The sequence below is a fragment of the Diadema antillarum genome, unplaced genomic scaffold, assembly GCF_040938485.1.
Source record: "Diadema antillarum isolate AM-2024a unplaced genomic scaffold, OU_Dant_1.0 scf00000204, whole genome shotgun sequence".
NCBI lineage: Eukaryota > Metazoa > Echinodermata > Echinoidea > Diadematoida > Diadematidae > Diadema > Diadema antillarum.
Window position 1 is genome coordinate 900,875 of NW_027271093.1, and position 26,791 is coordinate 927,665.

General features: G+C 39.3%; 1 protein-coding gene across 1 annotated transcript; it reads left to right on the forward strand.

Annotated features, from left to right (window-relative positions):
* Window positions 1-666: 666 nt before the first annotated feature.
* On the forward strand, window positions 667-26,528 carry LOC139723980 (uncharacterized). The gene is made up of 14 exons (XM_071635179.1): window positions 667-758; window positions 2,270-2,291; window positions 3,261-3,332; window positions 4,536-4,666; window positions 5,861-5,963; window positions 6,650-6,765; window positions 8,376-8,454; window positions 11,860-12,021; window positions 12,953-13,135; window positions 14,816-14,884; window positions 17,981-18,050; window positions 24,048-24,301; window positions 24,979-25,113; window positions 25,469-26,528. Exons 1-14 carry the CDS (start codon window positions 706-708, stop codon window positions 26,345-26,347), a joined length of 2,328 nt encoding a protein of 775 aa, XP_071491280.1. The 5' UTR covers window positions 667-705; the 3' UTR covers window positions 26,348-26,528.
* Window positions 26,529-26,791: the final 263 nt, after the last annotated feature.

The following is a 26,791-nucleotide window of genomic DNA, read 5'->3' on the forward strand; positions in this document are numbered from 1 at the left end:
GTGTGAATGGAATTAAGTAGCGATATGGTGCCCAAGTGAAATGTACATTGCTCGTGAACTTCGGTACGGAACGCACTTGACATTGGTCTAATCGCCCTGCCACGATTGTCCTCATGTCTTTTTGGCCATGTGCACTTGCACGTAACTCACGTAGGCCAAGCCATATTTGGACAGGACACGCCCTCAACCTATATTTGGCAGGAGAGTTGTTGTGTTTTATATGGCAGGCCTCATGCATATTAACGTTTTGCCAAGATAAAGGGCGCGGCCAAAACGGTCAGGGCGATCCGACCAGACATATCGATCGGTATATCGATATCGAAACCGCAACCTCGACTTGATGACATCTTGTTATCCCTGTCCATTTGAAATTTATTACAAGAGGAATTGCTTTCTACAATTTACTATGTAAATAAGAACAATTCAAAAGTCATAACACATGTTTATAAAGTATATCAATGTAAGAAAATTATCGGTGGGCCATGATAAATAACATATCAATTGATAATCATTTTGCTGGATGGATCAGAGTGGGGACCGTGGGGCGCGCGGGGAGGGCCAGGGGGTGGAGAGGGGGGGGGGGGGGGGGGGTTAAAAGCCGCAACCAAGGTACCGTTGACAAACAACATGGCTGCCTGCAGTAATCTCTCACAATTTCCACATTCGCAAATTCTCGAAAGTGCATCTTGTTGATATCCCGAAAGTATGCATCTTAAGTATCCTCATACAAGCAAATTCTTCACCTGGGAGGAACTTAGGTAAGTTCTTTCTGCATTTGTCCGTGGAAAATGGACCAAGTTGCGTTCGTCATCTCTTTCATAACGCTGGTCGTACACGTACTGTAGTCCCATATGCTACATTTGGTGTGTGGGTAGTTCATGCAAGTCGAGTGTATGTTTTGTCCGTGTCCCGTATCCTTTGAACGCTCACTGGCTGCTGTCTAGCGCTGTAGGAACCTTCTAGACGATGTATAGACAATAAAAGATGATTAGGATGTATAGACTAGTCTAGTAAATTTAATGGAGGCTCCTGTTAGCTGTCCATTTTCAAAAGTAAATTGCAAACACAATCGGAATCTCTTCCTGCCTCGATGGACGATGGCTCGATGGCGTACAATACAACAATTGAATTGAATCTCTTCCTCTTGTAAAATTTTAATTCAGAAAAGTATTGACCAATGACAGTGTTGACTAGATCTATGTTGACAGTTTGACATGTTCAATGTTGACTTAACATCAATCCAGAGACGTTGACTAGGTCTACCTACCCGATCTAGTGCATCTTATCCGGTACAGTGGCTGCAATAAAAGTAGACCATCTAACGAAAAGTTTAATGTTAACAGCTAGATATCATGTATCAGTGTTATCACTCACACAAATGTTATGCTTGATAAATTAATAATATAAATATAATAATACTTCACTATTCAGCTCATGGGCTAGAAACTCTATGTCCTGATATCCGATCATTTCAAAAACGAAATATCTTGTGATTTTAATATTAAATCCGAATTTACAATTGTAGAATCTCAGATGGAATAGATTTCTAATTCTTGATTTCTAGATCTAACGTTAGAATCTAAATTTACTCATCTAGGCCTAGACTCTTTTCTCTAATGTGTTAGATCTTCTTCTTCCTATTCAGTACAGTCCACCTTGTCCATCTTAAGCGGTTAGACTCGGGTCTAGATCTAAAATTCTACCTGGCATGAATAGATCTAGTCATAGGCCTAGGGGGCGCGTAGGCCCAGCCTAAATACTAGATCTGTACTAAGCTAGACTAGACAGTGTAGATGATATATATGTGAAATATTAAATTTGTTGTGCTAAATGTAATGTGTGTCATGTGTCTACAGTATTACAACACAACCTGTAGCAGTAGGCTGTACATTCTGATGATTGTCTAGATGTCTTTGTGAGGGCCACATAATTGTAAGTATGTTTTCATCTTGATCCAAATCGAGAGCAAAAGGTTATTATTTTAGTAAATTTGACTCGGTGAAAAATAATTCAGAAAAGATGTGGTCTCATATAAATTTCATTCTTGGCATTCTTGAAAATATTGAATCGCTACAGAATGGAATCGTGAATGCTTGCAGTAAATCTTTATCTTATAGATTTCTTGGATTGTGATTATATTTTTTGATGTGTGCTGTCAATAAACATCAAGATTACACCAACATAATGTGTTATTGTGCCTGCAAAAATTTCTTCTGTAACAAACAGAATGATATCTCTATGACTGTTTTTTGGGTTTTTTTTTACACAGCTGTCTCACCAGTGCTCTTGGGGTAAGTGTGATGCAGATTTATTGAACTCATCATTAGGCGCGGTCAGACTGGCAAAAGATCAAGAAGTTTAAGATCGCTTAGTTTGGGCCATTGGTACGCATGCAAGGAAGATTGCGCCGTCCGATGGCTAGTGATTGTGATGTAACAATGCACATCTGTACATGACAATGGCCTCGCGCTTCGGAGACACCGCCCGCAAACAGATTGAGAAGTTTCGCGGGAAGTTTGCGGTCACACTGGCAAAACTTCGAGATCTTAAAGATCGCGATCTTAAACTTCGCGATCTTTTGCCAGTCTGACCGCGCCTACAGTGAAGTATCCTTTGCATTCTGTAGGGTAACATTTTGAGGCACATAAAGCAATCTATTCTGCACCAACAATTTAGTAGATGACTGCTATGAAGGGTAACAAGTAAACAAAACAGATCAATTGGTCCGTTTAGCTCAGTACAGATGCAATTGCTAATATAGGGGATAAAGAAAAGGAGCAGTGATTAGTTAAGTCTTGAATCTTTGTGAATATGATCTCGTATTCTCACAAAATAGCAATCAAAAGAAAACAAAAAAGAATTCTATGCCATGGATTGGCATGATGAAGCTTAAATGTAATTGTGTCCATGAATAGAGAGCTCTGTATAAATGCATTTCAGTGATTGTAGTGTGGTTGTGTTTTGTTTTCATTTGATATTCATGTAAAAACAAGATATTTTGAAGTCCAATTTCGATCAGTTCTGCTCATGATTTTTTTGCCTGAAAGGCAGAGGGTATTGTATAATGTGTCTTTCATTCTCTGGTCTTCATGTTTCCATGTTCCACTAATTAGATGATATATCAACAAATACATGTTACCATATGTGCAAATTTCACAAAATAGTATTTGTGTATCTTTTGACGGTTTTACGGTTTTAGTCTTCTTCACAATATCGCGCTCATCACAAACACTTCTTTTCTGTTGCCTCTGCTTCCATAGTATCCTAATGGGACGCTTCGAAGATGCATTCCAGCGGATCACATGATCAGGAAAGATGGCGTCAGCTATCGGGTGAGTGAAGCAATGCCCTGTTATCAAACATCCAGCTCAAACTCGAAGTCAAAAGGGATGAGCACTTGAACAGAGTGAAAAGAGAGAGAGACCATTACTGCTTTTTTTCATTTTTATTCTTCTCTTTCTTCTTCACTTTCCTCTCTTTCTTGATCATCTATCTTATGTTCTTTTTTTTTTCATTTCCTTGTGCCATTTTCTCTTCCATGGCAAGTTTACTGTAAAAGAGGGTGTCTTGATGTATATAAAGAGTTTAAATGCATAAATATACAGATATTGTATCCATTTTTATCAATTTGAGATATTGAAATTAAAGCTGCTGAAATGCAAAGGAAATGATGAAAATTTATAGTAATTTCAATGATATTTTCAAAACTATTTCTTGTTAATGTATCAAGTGTATTATCATTGAAAAAAAATATATATTTTTCTTTATCTGGTGATAACCTTACTCATAGAATATTTTAAGATGTTGTTTGATTATTTGAAGTCACTTGAGCACATTGCCATGATTGTGATTGCAAGTGTGATTATAATCATGGTTCTGACTATGATTTTTTTTTTTATGGTTCACAGTTGTGTTTCTTACTGTACGAGCTGAAATTTTCGCGGTGGTTTTATTTTTGCAAATTTTGCGAATCGCCTTTGAATCGCAAAAACAACAACATGCAAAAATAACAATGCGCAAATAAGTAAGTTCAGTTAGACCCTCGCACCCGCGAAATTAACACACGAAATGTCCTCCAAGTAGCAATTTGCGAAAATATCTGTACGCAAAAATTTCAGCTCGTACAGTATTATCTTTATAATCATGAATGTTATCACAGTGTCAATTGCAATTGTGATTGTGATTGTGATTGTGATTACATTGATACTTATGCTAATGGTTGTGATGATATTCATATTTGTATATTTGCAATGTACAATGTATGGTACATACGTTGCATTTGCGTGAATGCATGGCGTAAGGGCTCACATGCCTAAGGGTAAAAATAATTACATGTAGGCCTACTTTTATACGCCCTATGTCATGCATTGCTACCCTTACCATATCATACATACTACATGTCGACTATGCCATTTCCATCTGAATGTATCAATACATAACTGTAATTATGATGTTTTGTTCGGCTGAAGGTAATAATAATACAAGTAGTTACTATGATTACGACTACATCTACATTGTATTTTGTAAACAAACAGGAGATGCTGAAGCTGATAGACCTAAAGTATTTCAACGAGGCTCTCCACCTCTCCGTCAACATGCACACGGCGGACTACAACATCAACGTCCTGCGAAAGAGCATGAACCTCCTCAACCACAAATTCCTCACGTATGTCTCAAAACTTTAACTGAAATGTGATTGTTTGTTTCATTTTGTAGCTTGTACTGTGGGTGACAACCAGTCTTTATTAGCCATCGAAGGATGTAGATTGTAGTTTATCTTTCATATTTTTCATGTTGATTGCATACCAGACAATTATTATAGGATAGAAAAGCTCAATTGTGTGATTTGTGGGAAAGGTGTGATGACTGCTAGAGGTTGCAAACGACCTCTGAAAACTTTTAAAAAAACAATCAAAAAACAACAAAAACAACAACAACAAATTCCCATAGTGAACAGTAATGAATGAAATCATCTGAACTTTGTGCTGCTATTAGTTACAACTGATCTATCCATCAAGGTTTTCCTTGGTTTGATGTGTCTGAGGTCTACAGACTTGTCACACTGTCTGAGGTCAAGGGTCACACTCAAGGCCAAATTTGCAAGTGCACATTTAATGCAGTACTAAGATTACCCCAACGTGAACTGATGAAAGTAGAGCAGCTCAGGTACAAGAATAAATATCATACTACCGGGTACATAGATATTTGTGTGCAAAACGTGAGAGAGAACATTGAATGTAAGCAGCACAAAGAGAGTATTGCTAATACTACGTGCTCATGATGTACGCTCCATGCACATACAATTTCTGCAATATTCTCAGATTCTGAGCTTCCATCATGCTCAAATTTTAAGTTGTGGACCACCCTGATAATATTATTATTGTAGCATTATACATGAATTCTGCTCAAGCACAAGCACAGCTGCATCTGCTGTGTGAATTTTTAGTGGACATGGGTGGTATTCATTGGTATTAGTGGATAGTGTGCCGTCGACTGAGGGCAGTCACTGTATGTAATATCTGTGCACTTATTACATGAAGAGCTAGATGTTAGTTTTCAACAGTTTTTACCACTACAAATTTAGAAAGTTTAGCTTATGAAAGACACAGTCTAAATTCACATCTTTTCTTCTTCTTCTTCTTATCAATGAATTGTACTTTGTTGAAACGTGCTGTATTGCAAAGCAAAGTCAAGTGAAAAGTTTGGCATAACCGCTGCACTGACTGGCAAAAATTGCAACAATGACATCGTACCTGTGGTTCCAGAGATGGTAGACCTGGACATGAATATTCATGAACTGTTTCCCCTCTTTAGCACGGTCACACCCCCCTCTCAACCAATCACCATTCACCCTGTACAGGTTTGATGAGCTGAATGACGTGCGGGTGGCCTTCCAGGTGTATGAGGCTGGAGACATCAAAGGAATGATCATTGACAAGCACACCCTCATGAGGACCCTGAAGGTAACATTATGGCCACTCCCCTCTTTTGCCTTGTAATGGACTATTCCAGTCCATTTCTTTCAATGGTAGTGAGGGAGAGTCCAGTTTGCAATTGGGGGCGGAGAAGTGATTACAGATGAGGGAAAAGGCATATGGATATAAAGATTTGGCAATTGAAAGATCATGTTTAGGGTCAGCTTCTGAGTCATTGTATCAAAATCAAAATGATTAACCCATTGAGGATGGACTGATTCTGCTACCACAGGCGTTTGCCATAGGCAACTGCCCGAGTATACTCAGGACTCGTCCTCAACAGGTTAAAGATGAAACATGAAAACTGGAACTTAGTAAAGTAACACACTCAAGCAAGCCACATTCTAATAAAATAATGCTTGAAAATAAAAATGAATCAAGGTCTAACATGCTAACTGGAAATAAGCAATTTTATGAGGAATCAATGTGTGGAATTGACAAACTCACACAAACGAAACAAGAAAGCCACAAACTAATAAAAGAATGTATGAAAATCAAAATGAATAAAGGATAAATGAAGAAGAGGGGCATGTTCTGCTGAAATGGTGTGTATGATGGAAGAAATATGAAATAAGTGTGCAATTGTCTCGTATGTGAATGATGTAGTGTGATGCAGCTTAGCATATGAAATCAGCTCATCAAGCATCAATACTTGTCTGGCAACTTCCTTGCAGCTATGTGGGCGCACCATTGCACCCCTCAAATTGATGCACAGGGTCAAACACATGGAGGAGAGGTTGGACGAACCTGGACGCATACAGTTCTACGAGTTCCTGGACCTCATCGTCTTGTAAGTTACCCGCAATGCATTTGCTTGACATATTCGCCCTTGCATGATTGAGGGAAGAAATGCGTAATGCTCGTGTATTTAATCCCGAGTTCTTAACTGAACTGTGGGGCCTCAGTCAAAGGAGTATACAGGAAAAGCCTGTTGTAGTGAACTCATACCAGGACCATAAAAGATCCCGCTTCATTCACTCATCGCAAAGAGCAGGGTGTTTAACCCGGTCAAGTGGTCCTGCCTCACATTCAACTGGACCCCACGGAAGACCTGCTTAGCATAGCTGAATATGGGCTATCCAGCCATCTTCTCAGATGGAAAATGAAAAACGAACAAACCATCGAAATTACCTTGTTATATAGTGTAGATATCTCATCATAAACGTTCTGTAAAGAGACCAGCTATATACAAAAATGGGAAATTGAGACCGCCGAATTTACCTCATTCAAAGCAGTACCTTGTATTTTTAAAAGCCAACTCATTATAATGGCATTTTCCTGTTTGTGTATTGCCAAGAGAATATTAGTTGGAATGCAATTCATGAAATTCACAGCAGGTGTCAAGAATGTCACAGAAATTTCAATGCCAGTTTGTCACATAACATGATCTTGTTCTGGAGATTAAACTCAAGATTTCACTAATTGAAGTGGGATGTTTCCTAAGTTTAAGAAGATGTCTCATGTATTTGAGCATGTTGAATCCATTTCTAATCTGGATAGGTTTTTTTATGTGTCTTGGAAATGAATAGGACCCTCGTTGTCTGTCATGGCAGATTAATGATTACATATTGCATGGTGTCCTAGACAGTCATTCACAAAATATGGGTTAAAGAAGTATGGCTTCAGTGACATTTCATGCAAAAAAAAAAAAAATGAATGTGAAATATCACTTTAACCACACTACACCATGTTGGAGGACTCAGTGATGATCAGATTGTGGTATAGTCTTGCCATGTTAGTCCAGTTTTGCTCAAGCTCCAATCATATTTTGAGTGCTGTTTTCTTGTATCAGAAATACTTCCTCCAGGATACATAGGGTACTGTAAAATATGATATATTCGTGGCATGAATTTTTCGCGAATTGGAGCCGATGGCCTTTTTTGCGGCATGAAATTTTTGCGGACTTCCACTGGCATTCAGTGCATATAGTGTACAAAAGAACTTTCGCGTGCATTTTAATTTTGCGAATCTTTGCGCTCGCGAAATTCGCGAAATTAAAATGCACACGAATATTCCTCGTTTTACAGTAAATAACCCTATTTCTAATTGCAGCAGGCCTTGTACAGGGTGCCTATTTATGGCAGAGGCCTTTTCATTCAGCGATAAAATCAGGTGTCACTTCCCATAACACTTCCGTGTAACTCCTGCTTGTGTTCTAAAGTGGGACTAAGCACACATGATGTTCATTAGCTGTTTAGTGATGAATGAAACTGCCCCTGTCACAAATGGGCACCCTGCCGCAAACAGGAGTAATTACTCTACTCTCCTTTAATTGACTTTTGTCACGTCATGGTGAAATTTTGATGATTTTGATCCTGATGAAATTAGCTTCTCATCATCTTTGAATTGGCAACACTCAATTTTTCTCTGTATAATTGGTGAACTTTGACCTCTGTCCAGGTGCTTTCTCACCAAAGACGTTGTACTGCCCGAAACCAAATGTGGACCCCTTGACAAGACTTGGAGGAAGCTGTTCGAGGTAAGACAATTTACGAATGAATTTGCATCGTGTAAAAAGAGCATACATGTACTGTATGTCAAAAAAAAAAAATTACAACGGGACCCTCCTCAATGATAACTTTAAAAATGATGAATCAATCCAAACACAATTTCAGGGTATGAAAGTATAACTCATTGCCCTCATCTTACAGAAAACCCCATTTGATTTGCTTTAGTGGTCAAAGAGAAATGGGGAATTTTATAGAGCATATCAGGAATCTCTTCCCTCCAAGTTCTGTCCATTGTGTTCACATATTGATATGCAGTTCAAAGAGCATCCAAGTGCTAAACTTGAAAGAATCAGACTCATGACATTCTTTACAACAATCCACATTTCTCTCTGACTGCTTAACCAAATTGAATGGGGTTTGCTGGAAAATAGAGCTAAGATGTTATATTTTAAGACCCTGAAGTAGCATTTGGACAGTTTGGTCATATTGGGAGTTATCAATGCGAAAATATGATTGTATTTTTTTTTTTTTTTTTTTTTTTTTTGGGGGGGGGGGATGGGACATACTGTACATTCCCCCACCGCCAACCATTGAGTTGCATCTTTGACACATACCTTGTTCACATTGTGTTTCACCTGGGGGGAGGGGGGTGAACCATTTTATCAGTTGGATTACTGTGTACGGGATATAATAGTCTAAATATTCGCGATTCAGGACTCCCCGACGATTTCAATTCGTGATCATGGAGTACTGTACTGAACGGAGAAATTACGTGTGTGTCACATTCATATCAGGATCAGAGTCATCATTTTTGTGTGTCTTTAATTTCGCGAACAGCACCCGACTCGCAAAAATAAAAACCTCACGAAATATTCGCCGTATACAGTAGATGTCATTTCTCTTGTGCGCACAGATCTTGATCTCTTTGTGTGTGTGTGTGTGGGGGGGGGGGGGGGAGGTGTAGGGACAGCCCCCACCTTTTGCACTCCACCCCAACTTTTGCACGCCGCCCCCAACTTTTGCACGCCACCGCATTTCTTGGTTTCGCTTCCCTCTCCCAGTATAGACCTCACAATTTTATTATACTTTGTGTGTGAAGGAAAGTTTTAGGACTGCCTTTGCAATGTTTGCAAACTCTCAGCAAAGGATGCACACATTTTGATTGAAGTGATGGAATAGCTGGAAGAATTAAGTGGGGGTGCATGTTAGTGCCACAAAGCATGCATTTTAAGAGGAATTATATGGTAATATCCCAGCACAAGCTTCAAGTCAAAAGTGGGTCTTCTGTCTACCTCCTCTCCGGCATGCATGTACACTCCACAAGGTGGAGAATCGCGTGTATTTGGTTTGATAATATGATGATGAAGGAATATTTGTAAAACATATGCTTGACTGAGCATTGTATTTGCAATTTGGTATGTACATTGTAGTCCAACCTGGGTGTACAGTATCTGTGAGCATACATTATGTTCTAGCTTTAAGAATTTCAGGCATTGCAGAGAAAATTCACAAGGATAGACTCTGATATTTTTTAGAGTTATCGGGCAAAAAGGCTAGTATGTAAATAGACTTTATGGCAGTTGGGGGACACTTCTTCTGTATTGGTCCTCTTTCCACTGCGACACCGATAAAGTGAGAGTGTATGGTTTAATGATGTATTATTATTGCAGTTTAATTTGGTGAGAAAACTGTCTCCTCTTCTGCCCCCCACCTTAAAGGACAAGTCCAACTTCGTAAAACATGTGGATTGAGGGAATGCAGCATTATTAGTAGAACACATGCATGAAAGTTTGAGTAAAATCAGAAAATCCGTTCAAAAGTTATGAATTTTTGAAGTTTCAGTTCAACTGTTGGTGGATGCGAAGACTACTACACCTTGTGATGTCGTATGTGTAGAACAATATAAAGAAATATAAAAAAAATTCAACATATTTTCACTTTTCTGGCATAATAAAAAAGCACAAGATTTGCCTCTTTCATAAAAGGCAGGGGGAGTAATATTACTCGTAATATATGCCAATTACAAGTTGAGGGAATGTGTACTTTTTTTAGAAAAAAAAATTGTAGAATTCTCTTTATATATTTTCCTTATATTATTCTACGCATGTGACATAATCAGCTGCAGTAGTCTTCTCATCCAGCAGTGACTACACTGAAACTTTAAAAATCCATAACTTTTGAACAGATTTTCCAATTTTCCTCAAATTTTCACTGATGTGTCCCACTTGTATTTGTGCATTATCTCAATCCACATGTATATGAAGGTGAACTTGTCCTTTAAAGCTTTTGAACTCTTGACCTTTCAGCATTGAGCTGTGAATCATCCAGTGATGTCAGAAGACGTTAAAAGCCCCCTTCCCTTTTCCTTCCCCATCCGCCCCCCCCCCCCCCCCCCCTTTCTGAGGTTTGATTTGTCACACAGCAGTAACCAAGACTTGTAGTCTTGGAAGGGATGTGAGCCCCACCTGTAGGTATACTGGAGAAGGAATTAGGAATTTCGATATCAGCTAGAGATGTAACACATACATGTGTATGCCTAATCCTCTTTGGTCAAAACCACCCATTGTTCTATTGTTGTATTGAATTAAATCCACATTCTCCGTAGAATAAACATGCAACTTCTGAGGTAAAAGAACTTCTGTGTTCGAAAGTTAAATTCCACCCACTAAATTTTCATCCAAATTTCACAGCTTGGTTTGTGCATGAAAAAAAAGAAGAAAAAGAAACGAGAATTCAAAGACACACTTGGTACTAAAGACAGTAAATATACAGTATGGGTGACTTGATTATTAAAAGACAATAATTGCTTGAACAAAATGGTCTGCTGCAGTGCTGCTAATATTCGATGATTGATTACTGTATACGCTATAATTTTCGCGTACATAAATTTTCGCGAATTGCCGCTGTCACACATTTTCGCGAGTGGTTAAATTCGCGATTGGGGGACAAGAGAAAATATGAAGTGGCAAGAAAGTGTGAATTTTCAACTTACTAGCAAATAAGAATGGTACTAGTTATACACTGCATGAAAAAGACTTGCCAAACTCTGCGAACTAGTAAGTTAGAATTCAACATTTTTGAAGTGGTTAAGTCCATCGCGCTAGATTTCTGACGAGTGGTCCCCTTGCGATAATGGATTGGCTCTCTACAGTATTCGTAAGTAGACGTGGACGTGCGTAAACAAGCTTAGCCAGTATGGTCTGTTCGGTAAGCCGTGACATGGTCTACTAGTACTGAAATGTTTGTATCATCAAGGCAAGGGATTCATTTTGGAAGGTAATATTTTCGCGTGTTGTTAATTTCGCGAATAGCTCCCGACTCGCGAAATTCGCGAAAATAAAACCCCCGCAAAATATATAGCGTATACAGTAGGTTATTCATTCTGTATTATTGTGACATTCATTTGATGACTTCTTCTTCTTCCTGTGTAAAAGCTCGATGATTTTGACAAGGTTTTCTCCACGTGGGACGAGCGTCTGGAGGAGCACCTGGACCGAGAGTTCATCGGGACGGAGCGCAACTACGGCCACGAGATTCTCGGCAGCAAGCGCATCCCGCGCGAGTCCTCGGTGGACCCAAGCCTGAGAAAGACTCAGGTGAGCTCTCCTCTCAGATCTACATGCGCCAAAATACATGTAGCTCAGTCCTTGGTGGGATGCATTGTCAAATGAGAGAGAAAGAAAAAAAAAAACCCTGTGAAGTCCCCTTATTGAATAAATACCATTTCATCACATCTGTGTGGTTTCACTTGAGATTAGTCCAAAAAGAAAGAATAGATAAAATGAGAAGAATGGATTCCTTGGAGTTTGTGTTTTATTATTGTTGTTGTTGTTGTTGTTGTTGTTGTTGTTGTTGTTGTTGTTGGTGGGTTTTTTTTTGGGGGGGTTGTCATTGTCATCATTGTTGTTGTCGTTGTTGTTGTAGTTAAGTTGTAGTTGTTAATTGTTTTCACATCTGACTTTCTCTTAATACTTCTCTTAGACTGGCTATTAAAGCATAATCATCGGACATACGGTATCTGTCCATGTTGCTGACGTTTGATATTTCATATGCCCATATTCACCACATTGTACCTCAGCAAACTCTTTTCTGGACATTAGGTTACTTTTCTAAAAAAAAAGAATAAAAAAATAGAAATTGGGATATGGAATAGGAGTGAGACAAACTAGCCAAGGTGATGCAAGGCAGAATTCAGCCAAACCCATTGTGATCCAGAAGAGGATTTGTCTGTTTTGTTTTTGTCATTTTTTTTTCATAATATGCCTGTTTTTTGTTGCTATTTTTCAGTAAGAATTACATTTTGTAAATCTGGACTTGCAGTTGCAATTGAGAGACTATAGCAGCATAATAGAAGAAGAGCATTATTCATATTAAAAGGAGGCAGCATTTTCACCTGGTATTAATATCAAATATATCACTTGACTCTCTATCTCTCTATAAACTGTGAAAATGGAACTGCAATGAAATATATTGTGTGTACAGTACTTTTTTTTTTCCCACAATCCAAACAAAAATGAATAAATAAAGGTGCGGTTCCATTCCCGACGCTACCGAGAGCTCAAGACTTCGGTGACCCAGTCCCATGGTCAGGTCCGCGGCACCAAGGCAGGCCACGTCCGGGCGAGACCCGTCTCGGCGCCGGGCGTGGACGACTTCCGCATCCCCGTGCACTGCCCCATATTCGAGAAGCGCCCCCACACCGTGGCAGAGGTAAGGTCACTGTGTCACCCACTGACCACTCCATACCTGTGATTCTGATAACAAGTTCAGGCTGTCACGCACTCGTAGCCCTCCTTTCATATTCGATTTGTCACCAGGAAACTTCAAAGAAGATGACCGTTTTGTATCACAATAGATTTACTTCGAACCGAAAGTCCAAATTCATCTGCACCGAATCACACCTCCTTACCTTTGCCCCGAATTTCATGCTAGACAATGCTGTGAGAGATGACAGCCTTTTTAGACAGCATCATCGCCTACCGGGCCAAGGTGATTGATGACATTAATTGGCTCGAGAGAGATAGAAACCGAAAGTCATTAATTGATCTCACTCCAACTCAAGGGGAACTTCCTAGTTTGGGGGTTTTGTGGTGGCATTTCACTCGATCACCAGGCCCGTCATTTGAAACAATTTCAGGATTGATTAATATCCTTTTGCAGACGTGTGCCACCAAGATTCCTTTGCTGTCACGGCACTCTCAACGCAACAACTTTTTCTGGGAAGTTAATCTAGCATGTCATGCATTTTTGTTGTTGTCGTTGTTGCTACCATTGTGATGTGTGGGCATGTAGTTTTGATGCGACAAGACTGTCGTATTAATCTGTCCAATGCACAATTAGTAGCTGTCAGTGTTGACACTGATGCCAAGACATTATTATGCTGTAACAGTGACAGCTCACTTGGGGGCACTATGTATCAATGTTTCAAAGTTTCGGTGTGCGAATAGGAAGGGATATTTCACTGGGCTTTATGCATATTTCTGCCCCTCCCCCCCAAAAAAAAAATTTAAAAGAAAAAGAAACGATAAAATACTGTTTATAAAAAAAAAGAACCCACTCAGACTCTAATCATTTGTATACAAAATTAATGTAATGTGTATTTAAAATCCTCAGTTCATATGTTAATGAGATTTGAAGATTTATTGGTAGTTTTTCCTTTTTCTGTTGTGCATTAGTACATTATGCCTGTAGAATAAGTGCTATTTCTTTGCCTCATAGTCTGAATTCCAACTGTCAGTGCATGTTTAGATGTATGGTTTTGAAAGTTTTGTGGTCACACTATTCAAACGTTTGTGTTGCATTTTTATTGAATCTATATTAATTGTTGCACTGTGAATTGAACCATAGCCACTTTGTTGTGTACCACATGTTCTGTTTTGTGCTATACCCCCTCCCCTTTCCCCGTCTGTTGTGCATGTGCACTCTATAATTATGTGTGCATGTGTGTGTGTGTTAGTTTGTGTGTGTACAATCAGTAGCAGACGCAGCAGTTGCCTGTTTTCATCACAGATATAAATAGGTAGATTGATCAAGCCCATTCACAACCCACGCGTAGCTTTATAGCCAGTTGCGCACACATAACATGCCACCATTTTGATTAGTCTTCTGTTACGTCACGGCTTGCACGCACAGGGGGAGATAAAAAAGAAGAAAAAAGTCAGCGTAGGCCTGCTCTATGCTGCAAACTTGCTGCAAGCCCTATTCTGCGCATGCAAGCCGTGACGTAACAAAAGACGAACTAAAATGGCGGACATCGCATGTGCGTGCGCTGGCTATGCTTTCAGACCCCACTTGATCATTCTACCTATATAGTTCTGTGGTTTTCATGCCATATTTTGATCTATAATCTTTGACCACGCATATTTGGGGGTCACATGTCACCCCTCACAGTCTTCATCCACCCCTGCACCCTCACTCTCATCCTCTCGAATCGCATCCGCACACTCAGACTCACAGAAGGTAAGCCGCCGTTGACTTTTTGAAGGGTCACACCCGGGAGAAAACTTGTCATTTCAATGATGATTCTAACAAAAAAAAAGCTCAAATTCCTATTTTTTTACGATGTGAGTTTCCAAATTAGTATCCTGAATTGAAATTACCATCATGTATTCTAATTCCAATTTGGAGGTGATTCCTAGTGGAAAAAAAAATATTAAAAAATCACTCCAAACACAATATGTGCTGTGTTGTGTTGAGCTGGACTTTTATTAAAAGACATAGTTTGGGAGGCGGAGCTTACATGACCAGCCAACCATTTTGGCCCATAAGTCATGTGCCACAGGCATATAAATAATTTGCACAGAGGGTTGATGCATCATAGCTGCCACTTTACATTCCGGAACTCAAACTTTTGATTGACATGATGCATAAATGATAGGCGACACGCCTCCTTTTGAGAAGTCACATTCAAATCAGTATGATTTCCGAGGTACTGTGTGCACAGTCCAATCATTCTAACAATAAATTATAATCATCATTCTAATCTTCATTTCAATGATGATTTTCTCTCGCGTGTAGCTGCTCTTTGAATCATCATTAGTCCGTCAGACATTATTTTGTTTTAGTTTTTGTTTTTTTTTTCAATCTTTCACCATTTGCTGGAGTTGAAAGGTCAAGCACACCACTATAAGGAGTAGGCAGCAGTCTTTTTGTTCCTCCTGTGCTAGCCAAACTGTGTTCCCCCTGCTAAAGTTAGTCTGTCAGTGTTACATAACTTCAACCGCAAAAAGTCAGAGACTTGATAATATATCATGGCCACAATACTAAATTCTAGGAATACAAGCTAGGGCAATGTCGCCGTAATTTTGCTATATTTGTGTTAGTTGAAAGGAAGGATGGTGGTGACACTACACAATGTCTGCACAAATCTTTAAGAGTTCATCATCTGCTGTAGTCTTGATTCATTAATCACTTGTGCTGTCATTTACGCAGTGAGTGAAGAAGCAATCTATTTTATCATGGACAGGTTGACAGGTTGTCCAATGACTTTGCGGAAAATTAGTTTCCGTTCTGTCACGATTGTTACTTGTCAAAATTTCACCGTGTATCATTTGGCATTGTGCCTTGTGTGTGCAGTCCTGGCGTGATATTTGTTTCGAGTCTAGATTTTCCAGTCCACCCTGCTGGCTCTCCTTGAGCTTATGAAACTGAATGCAAAACAGCACATCTGCGACCTTTCTTGTGATTATAAAGGACTGTTTTAATGCATGCTGCACTTTCTCTTGCTATGCACAAAAATAAGCAGTTAAAAAAATCTGCTAAAAGTCAATCAGCAGTTTAGCATAGCTTTAAAATGTCTTAAAATTTGCAAAATCACTAGCACCCACAGATTATTTAACTACCCTTTCTTGTTGTCGTCGTTTTCAAATGCATTATGATCATCAAGATAGTCTAGTCTTTTTTGGAATAGTTTCCCCATCTTTGAGTTTTCATTTTGTGCAGTGTGTTGTAACAGTTGTCCTTTTTTTTTTTTTTTTGTTCTAGTGAGACAATATTGGCACTATCAATATCAATATGTCTTTGCAAAGTCACTGGCACCCACAATTATTCAACTGTGTATTGTGGTTGTTTTTTAATGCTTTAAATATCAATCACCAAGTTTAGTCCAGTTATTATTTTTTTTTTTTTACCGTTTTCGTTCCCATTTTACACATGTGTTGTAACAGATGTTTTCATTCTGTTGTAGTGAGACAATATTGACAATAATGTCTACTTTGCAAAATCACCAGCACCCACAATTATTCAATTACCCACATTGTTGTTTTTGTTGTTTTTAAATGCACATTGATCACCAATAGTCTAGTCTTTTTAGTTTCCCCATCATTTGAGTTCCCACTTTGCTATGTGTCGTAGCAGTATTTTCTTTTCTAGTCAGACAAACAATATTATCATTATAATGCATCATTATCAGGTAGAGGGGTATCAGATAATGTTAAAATTCCAGTTCGTCTAATTATGTTGACAATCAAATATAATGATCAGGGTTCCCAGCCCATGAGGCAAATCAGGCAAATCAGGGAAAATTCTTTTACTCTTTTCCAGTCCAGGAAAAGTCAGGGACTTTGATAAAAATGCCTCAAATCAGGGAAAAGTCAGGGAATTTTGATTTGCCCCAAATCGAAAGTAGTCATTCAGACTCTCTTATATTTTGTTGCATATCAAAACAACATCAATTGGATGACTGGCTATGTGAAACTTGAAATGAGTTGAAGTATTCAAACACCATGGAATTTTGAGACTTCATCATGGAAAAATCAGGGAAAACTCAGGGAATTTGGTTTCCTGATATGCTGGGACCCCTGATGATGACATTGACGTTTCATTGAAGAACACATACTCTACGTACATCCAATAGAGGCAGATAGTCTTCATATACACAAACACACTCATAAACAATTGGGGGGAAAAATGAGCCTTTATCCGTATTCCTTCGTCACTGTACTCTTTGAATGTGTATTTCAAATTTTGGAATATGCTTTTCAAATTCCTAGTGCACATTTTAATTTTTTGCAATGCATATTTAATTTTGTCAATTAGTATTTTTATTTCCAATTTAGCATGTATTTCCATGTATGCTTTTATATTTCAATTTCCACTGTGTGTTTCCATATTCCACTGTGATTTGCAGTGAAGTCGTTCAGTGGGCATTGCAATTTCAATGTGTAATTATGTTCGAGATATCTGTTTTCAATGTGTAATTACAAATGTGTATGTTGGAGATATCCTGTATTCTCACCATATTGATCAGATGCCATCTGTCTTTGTTTTTTTCATATGTTTTTTTTCTCTCTCGCTCTCTCTGCTCTGTGATGTTATTATTTCCAATGTTCCTAATACGTTGTAAATGCATTCATACAAGTATGTCTTACAAACTGTATTTTGCAATGTCCAACAAAGTGCAAAGTATCATACATCTCTAAGAATCTGAAGTTTGAATGAGTGGTTCATTTCTTGCGTCAGTGACCACAATATAATGTGTCACTGAAATTCCAGTGTACCTTCAAGATGTTAATTGCCCCTCCTCTTTTGTTCCCATGGAAACACATTTACACACAGTCCGACCTGGAATCTGTGAGGAATGTTGACCCCCGCCTAAAGTTGCTGAAAGCCATCCATGACCGAAAAAGTGAGTGTGAATGATTTCTTCATTTTCTATTCAGAACTGCATCTATGTGCTTTTGTGTTCCCTTACGACAAATGAGAGGAACAATTCTACAGAAGCAGAAAATTATCTCTGATAGCCTTTCTTCAACTATTTAAAAAAAAAGAATATGGAAAAAAAAAGAGAAAAAATATCAACAGGTTTTTCTTCCAAAGTTTGTTGCTGTTGTTTTTTTTGTGTTTTGTTTTTTTGTTTTTTGTGTTGTTGTTTTTTTTTACACATTGCTTCTAATGGCAAGTCATGTTTAGCTGGTACGTAATTGTATGTTCAACACTTATTGCTTCTAAGACATCGGGTCCACCGGATCGATAATGATGCAGCAGCAGTAGCCACGCATACATATACCGGTAGTTATTATCATGTGTGCATGCACTGTGGTTGAAACGGAGTGGATGCAGGGGCCAGAGATGTACAAGTGTATGACTATGTTAACCCGTTCCATACGGGAACCTGGTGGCCTGTGTATTATGTCTATAGGGATTCCAGAAGTCAGTATGGAACAGGTTAACCCGTTGAGGACGGTTCAATTTTGCTACAACACGTATTTCCCACAGACACCTGCCCGAGTATACTCCGGACTCGTCCTCAACGGGTTAAATGCATCTCTTGCTCCGACTGATGTATTAGTGTTGAGCGGCACCTGGCAAAAGATTTCTAGAAACATTCAATTTGTCCCTTGCTAGAGTTGGTAAAAATTTTTAGGTGAAAATACTTGTGACATAGCTTGTTAATTTTTATGATTGGTGGCGTACTTGTCATATCGCCAACTACTGTAGATCACACTCCTTGCTTAGCAGTACCTTTTAGACTGCGCCAAGAGTTTAGCATGTCTTTCAGATACCTGTCTGTATTTCCATAACTTACGTTTCTGATGTAAGCTTTTGGTAATTGATTAATAAAAGATAGACTATTGTGACTACAAATCCAGCTTTTTCGGCTGCGAGCAAGATGAAATCCAGTTCCCAAGCCTTTGACATACAGTTGTAATCATTAGTGATCAAAGTTGAGAGGCAATGACATAATGTCATGCGTCTAGACATGTGTATTTGCACTTAATATGATAAGACATCTATCACTGTTGAGTATTAAAAGGCATGAGACACTTGTATTCCATGGCCTTTCTCATGCTTGTCCAGTTTTGATAAAATATCATTTGTTTTGTTCTTATTGTTTTTTATTATTTATAACTAAAATCAAGTTGAACATAGGGCAGACTTTCATTCAAAAAAAAAAAGTAATAGTAATAATTATAATTGGAGTTGATACTGTACACCTATTAACTACCTTTATGATCAGTAGTCACTCTGTTTTCTACTCATTGAGCATGTTGACTAACAATACGTTATTACAAAAAAAAAAAAAAAATCTTAATCTTTGTAATAGCAGATTGGTTTATGTGAAAATACAGATCTCTGTGACAAATATATTGTACCATGGAAGAAGAGACAGAAGTACCGGTAGTCTTGACTCATGGCAAAGATGAATAAAGCAGGATATTGTACAATATAGAGGAGCAGCACACTGTAAAACTTGGTAATCCTTGAAAAGTCTTGAAGCTAAGGCTATACTCTGCAAACAGTACCTTGATGTTTGTCTAGGCTGAGATTGACTCAGAGTGTCAAAGTGCTTAACAACAAGCTGCGAAGTTTTGTTTGCGCTGGGGGGTCCCCGTTGTCAAGGTGGTAGTCAAGGATATTACCATGGCATGGCATTGCAAGCTCCCTGTGGCTGTGGAACCTTGAATGTGTGATGAGTGTTATGCAAGAAGTGCAGTCCAAATATAATTTTCCACTATTCTGTAATGACTGTACCATTGTATACAGTTGTAGTCGTTTGCCCAAAATCACAAAATGTTGCCTGTCCCAATATTGCCTAGATACATGTAGATGTATTCTGTTCTTCCCTGTATGTACCCAGACAGGTTCCTTTAATCCCACACAGAGTGTTTAAAGTGCTGTCATTGCTACCTGGTCGTTATAATTCTACCTTTAATATCTTTTTAGTCAAAATTTATTATCATTTTATCAACCACATCATTTTATCATCATTTTATCATCATTTTGTCGACCACAAAGTCATTTTGAATTTTAGAGACTAACTTCATATGAATTCATCTTTGATGCATGCATATTGGGGATTTCCAGTCTTTCATATGATCTGTTTCAGTATCTTAAGTTTCAACCATCTGTAGCCATACAGAATTACCTCATTAATTGATATCTTTATGCCTTCAACCTTCAGTGGATGTGACTTAATAATCAAAACTATCATGTACATGATCACACCATGGTTTGTCTCTTCAATAATTAGTGCCACATAGATTCAGTTTCTTGACCTATTCTTTCATGTAGTGTTGTGTTTGTGTACTACAATACCTGCATTGCTCACGTGGGCTTGTTTTATTACATTTGCATCATTGATTACTCAAATTGTATGATCAAAAATATAATTTCTTTCTCTTTTTCCTCTTGATCCATGAAAAGTCTGTGAAAGTGAAAAACCATTTCTTCTATTTTCACAATGAAACCTCTAGCCTGTTAACCCCTGTTACTAAGATCCCACATTTACACATAATATACAAACACTATTTGCACAAGGGCAAGAATGAGGATTTAATTGTACAGCCTCCCATCCAACAAGGACCCTGTGTGTGAGGAAACCTTACGGGGACGTTTGTTTGTACGATTAGGTCCTAGTGTTGGAGGAGTTAAAAAGGCAGTCAGCGGAGCAAAACAAAGGCACTTGCCAATAACCCTGGACCATTGAAAGAAATGTTTGCACTGCTGCTACATCTTGTAAAAGCATTTTGTCTGCCTCGGCTTTTGTGTATTCTGTCAAGAATAGAAAGGAAGACAGAGCTGATTGTAGGCCTACAGATTTGAGCAGGATTTGCAAGTCTTCTCCTTTCTGCTGTTTTGTACCTTGCACTACATTTGTACATGTCTCGTTATCATCATCTTTTCATGCAAGAACAAGTGGCTGTAGGACAATTGTTTCGCAGATACAAAGTCGGTAACTATCGGCGATGGTAGTGGCTTTTCTTTTGCGGAAAACTTTGCAAGGTTTTACTGTCTCCTGTGCATCAGAAGTAAGTAAATCTTTGATAATATGACAGGCCTCCACATGATATATCACAAAAAGGAGCGGAGCATCCTGCCTCCGTGCAGAAAAGGGATCTTCCCAAAGCCATAATTGCTAGCAAATTTTTGGTATCATAAGATTTTAGTTGGAATCAAGCCAGAGATCTAGTTCTCCACTTGCACAACTATGAATAGGATATAATCATTATTAACCCATTGAGGATGGTTTGATTCTGCTACATCATGCATTTCCCATAGACACCTGCCCGAGTATACCGGGGACTCGTCCTCAACGGGTTAACTAACTAAATGAAACAACCATCTACTGTAAAGATTTTAATATGGGAATTCCACAAGAGCGAAAATTTGTGAAACTGATATGTGTGTGAAAGTTCTTGTCCATGCACTATCATATGCATTGAATGCCCGGATAGCAAAATTTGTGAAACTGAAATGCATGTGAAAGTTCTTGTCCATGCACTATTTGCATTGAATGCCCGGATGGCAAAATTTTATGCCACGAAAATATCTTGCTTTACACAGTAAGCTATGAAATTGTATACAAATAATTGACCACCCTAGGACCACTGGTCAATATCAGAGCTCTTCAGGCTTCAATGTAAATTTGCTGCTTATGGATACATTGTATGTCAATCGCTGTGGTTGTCTTATGGGCATTTCTAGCGTTACGGACATTACATTCAGAGGACTTTTTGTGACTTTGTGGGCTTATTTCAACAACTCAGCATTATCATTCTGAACTCATTCATGGTTTTAATATTCTAACCCAGTCATCTTGAAATGTTAAAAGTCTTTGATCAGTTACTATAAATCATTTGGTAGATATTACACAAAGTACTTGTCGTTATGGACATTACATTTTTGGGACACGATTATGTACCTCCATGTGGATATGTTGAGAAATTTACGAATCAGGACATTAAGTAAAACAAAATTTTTCTTCTGAAATGAATGTGCAGATCCTGTTTAAGTTGTAGATTGATAATTGTGTACAACACATTCAGCATTTACTCTACAGGTTCACAAATGTAGTGTTACGGACATTACAACTTGGTCCACTTTTTAAAGTCCCAATATTCATACTTTAACACAGTTTGTATCTCAGGCAAGGCTTATATTAGTGGGTTTGTTTTTTTTTAATTCATTCTTAACCATAAACTACTTCGACATAAATGCTGAAGTGTTGCTGAATATGGAATAATGAGAGTCACAGATTGTGTGTTTTTACAAAAATTATCAAAAATTTTGCCCCAATATGTTTTTTTTTAAGGGAAAAATGCCTTTAATGCACTTCAATTGTATCAAAATACCACTCAAATGAAAGAACTCGACAAGTTCTAGCATCTGATATTAAATTTGTCCCTGTAGCTCATGTTTTTCATATGTTTTTCGCGGAATTGCCCTTATAATCCTTGAATCCCACATTGATTTACTGTCCATAGGTATGTGGGTGAAATTTGTGTGCATTATTGGACTTATTGGCATTAAAAGGGTTACATTGGAATGATGTAAGTGTCCAAGTGTCTCAGAGACTATCTGCCTGTAGCAGTCACCTGCTCTATATTACCACTGAAACCTCCTCAGAAAAAGAAATAAGGTGTTGGCGACTGTCATCCGTTTACCAGCCACCCATCCAATACTGTTCCCCTGACCGCCTCCCATGGGCAATAGTGCTTCACTGTTCATAGCACTCGGCAGCAGACTTCTACTAGAAATCCACGCTAATCTCTCTCTACTTCTGTTTATGAATCTTCTAATTTTGTGTACTCAACTACTAGAGAAGTGAGGTGGATTCTTTAATGTACATTAGGATATGACTGTCCTATGTGTTACTTCTAAACACAGGCTTGATTGCTATTGCTAATTTTTTTTTTCCCCCCGGCTGGGATATTTATTATTCTACATCAAATCTATATTATCTAAACACTTAATACATCATAATATTTCAAAGAAAGGTCTTTGAAAAACAGGCAGTGGAATATCATAACTCAGACCATCGTATCATACATAATCAAGAAAACAGGTGTCTATTCAAAACAGACACCATTTTTTCTGAACACTCGCAGCTTATGATTATTTCTTGCAATAAATGTTTCCTTGTTTTGATATTCCCTTATACTATCTTTACATAAATTAAAATGAGATATTCTTCCGTTTACAGTGCACTCCCATTATAACGAAATTCCGGTTACAACAAAATAAAAATTCAGGTCGCAAAATTATCCTCTTTGCTTCTTTATTGTTTATTTGCTTGGATATAACAAAATTTCGATATAACAAAAGGAAACTGCTGGTCCCGAGGACTTTGTTATAACAGGAGTTCACTACATTGTATATTTTATGGACATTAATTTTGTAGAATTATTTTACAATAATAAGTTTCATGTCTCTCGGTATCTCAAACATGATTTTATTTGCATGACCATGAGAGGAGTGAAGCGAGTTCTTTTTATGTGCATGGGATATGACTCTCCTACACTGGGACTGATAGCTGTCAAGTTTCTTTCAAAAGACTTGGCAGTGAGGATAAGTTAGGTTCCTTGTCAAAGGCCAGTACAGCCTGGCTTGGACCCAAACCTCATGTATGTGGTCTCATCCCTGTGGTCTTGGGTGTAACCAAACCACTCAGTCCTGACAGCTCTGTTTGGATTCTACCTGGCATGCTGGAGCACTAGTTAATTCATTCATATTTGTGTTCATTTTTATACAGTAAAAATACGAGAAAATGGTAAAATCTCAATGTCATTTGAAGTGTGCAAAAGCATGATTGTCCTCTATTCTTTCTCATAAAAACATTGGACAAAGACTTGTATTCTGAAGCATGGTATATATATTTTTTCTTCTTTCTTTATGCTGATAGCATTGCAGTCTGCACCATCTTCACTCGATGCGCCAGGTCTGAGGTTCAAACCTCCCCAGAGCATGCTGCCAGCTGAGCTCGAGGCCAACAGGCGGCAGCAGCCCCCGCCTATCCACGGTCAGGGGGACGAGGACATGGCCAGGCCGATCAGACGCAAGGCCAAGCGGCCGGAGACGCGGCAGGTGGTCACCGAGCAGGACGTGTGGGACAGACAGCACGTCTTGGATAGCCTCCAGTATGAGATCGAAACTCTGGTACGTTTACAGTTTTGACAGAGATGCCTAGGCCTGCATAAGTGTCTGCACTTTAATACAGTAATCCACCTACTTTGTTGCATTGTAATTAGATTACTGTTGGAAATATGCCACATATTTTGTTGAGTTTTTATTTTAGCAAATTTTGCCAGTCAGGTGCTATTCGCAGATTTTACAACACACAAGAGTATTAAGTTTGATCCAAACATGAATGTGACATGCACACATACATTTCTCCATTCAATGCTGTACTCCACAATCGTGAAGTCAACCACTCATTAAATTTTCTGGAACTTCTGATGCACAAAAAATTAGGCTCACTATTAAATACATGGCATATACAGCATTAGATTTAGGTGACATCCACAGTTTTAATATCTTAACCCGTTGAGGACGGACTGATTTTGCTACAACAACATATAATACATCTGCCCAAGTATTCAAGGAGTCAATTGAATGCTTAATTAATCAAGAGCACATGCTTTGCACGAAGGGCCTGAGAATACATACTGTATGGATGTATGGACATGTGAGTGCGTGTGATTGTATGTACAGTATGTGTGGATGTGTGTAGCATCCATTTGAATGTCAGATCCACACTCCCTTTCATCATTGTTTGTTCTTTTCTTTTTCGTCTTTTTCCGCTCACTCTCTCCTGCTGCCTTTATCCACCCCAGGAGGAGCGTACGATGCAGAGCCTTCACAGCCAGCTGAAGAAGCTCCTGCCCCACCACCGCTTCAAGAGTGCCTCCCTCAAGCAGCGGGAGGCGGAGGAGCTGGAAAACGCCAGGGTGGCAAAGATCGAGGCGGAGGTGAGTCAGAAGGGGCCAAGGATCCTGGGGCAGCGTGCCTTTGATACCATGGAAGAGGAGATCCTCTTTATGTATATACAATCCGATCCTTGTTATCCGGCCATGTGGGGACCGTGCAGTACCCATCCAGATGACTGATATGGCTGGATCCACTTCCCCTCAAATTTAGCATTGCCAAAAAAGCCTGGTCTGAGTAAAGCTTTGGCAGGAACAGAAATGCTTTAACATCGTAGTATCTCAGTCGGAATGATGTATGTGTACCTATGATACATTTCCACATGGTTTTATAGTTTTATAACTTCTTCCTGTAAACATGTTCACTAACATATATGTTTACCTCATATTTCTTTATCAGAAACTTCGAAGACAGAGAAAAAGGGATGCCAAGAAGGCAGCAGCAGAGTCTTTACAGCGTCTGGTTCACCCCACCCCAAGGGCATACCATGCCCTCCATGACAAGACGTGTGACGCTCGCAGTCAGGGCCCAGGCAGCACACGGCACAGCACATCGACCTCCAAGCGGGGGACCAAGCCCCTCCTACTGCTGGACGGTCAGAAGGTTCTGGTGGACGGGAGCGAGTCGTCGCTGCCAATGGAGAGGACGACACTGGACAACGTCAGTTCCGTGGGCAGCATTGAGGACGCGGCCAGCAGCGTGGCGCAGACCACGGACATCGGTCACCACGCCCCGGTCCTGCCCCGACCTGGCCGCAGCACCACCAGCCACTCATCGTCCTACGACCCGGCCAAGTTCCGCGAGTCGCGCATGGGCACCGCCGCGCTTCTCCACAGCTACTTCCACGAGAGCGACGCCACCAGCGAGGACGTCGACGACGATGAGGGAATCGGCACGCTGCCCGCCAGCGAGATGAGAACAGATACCATGGAGGGGGCCCGCCCAACGGAAGAGGGTGACAAGGATGAGGAAGATGCGGGTGTTGGGACAGAAGACCACAGCATCGGACGGAGATCTAGCTCCATTAGCATGACAGACGAGAGCGGCAAGCAGAGGTCGCGGCGGCCGGTACAGAAGGTTAAGACGCCACTGGCGCAGAACCTGCAGTTCGAGCGCACGAAGCTGACGCGCAAGGTCAAGATCGGGGAGGACGAGGAACTCTGGCTGCATGGGTTCCCGCTCAGCGAGATTGACCGGCTGACCTTCAAGAGCACAGATGACCGCTCTGAGCTCAATCCCCTCACACAGAGTCTGTCAAGCATCTACAGTAAAAACTAGTCTTGATGACATCTGATACACCCTCTGATACGATATGTGACAATACATCACAAAATCAACAAAAAGTCGCATGCACCGATTTTGTAAGAGGACTGATAAAAAGGTGAATTGGGTCAACCTAGCTAATATTGAGTTTTTCTTATTTTCTGAAAGAGCAAGTCTTCTTCTACATTATACTAAAGTTTGGGATCATAAAACGAACATTAAATTGTGTTTTAGCATTTTTTCTCGAACACTTTTTGGCAGAAAAGTGTCATTAGTGTCCCCTTTTCATTTCTTAAAAACCCTATCCATACTCTTCACTTTCAACTCTAATAACTTTGGAAAGGATAATTCTACTGCTCTGAAAGTTGGCGTTTATCATCTACAGGATGTGTTAAATAAGCATGCTTGATTTCAGCTTAATCTGATAATCCATCCATTGTTGTTGCTCCCGTGGTTTAT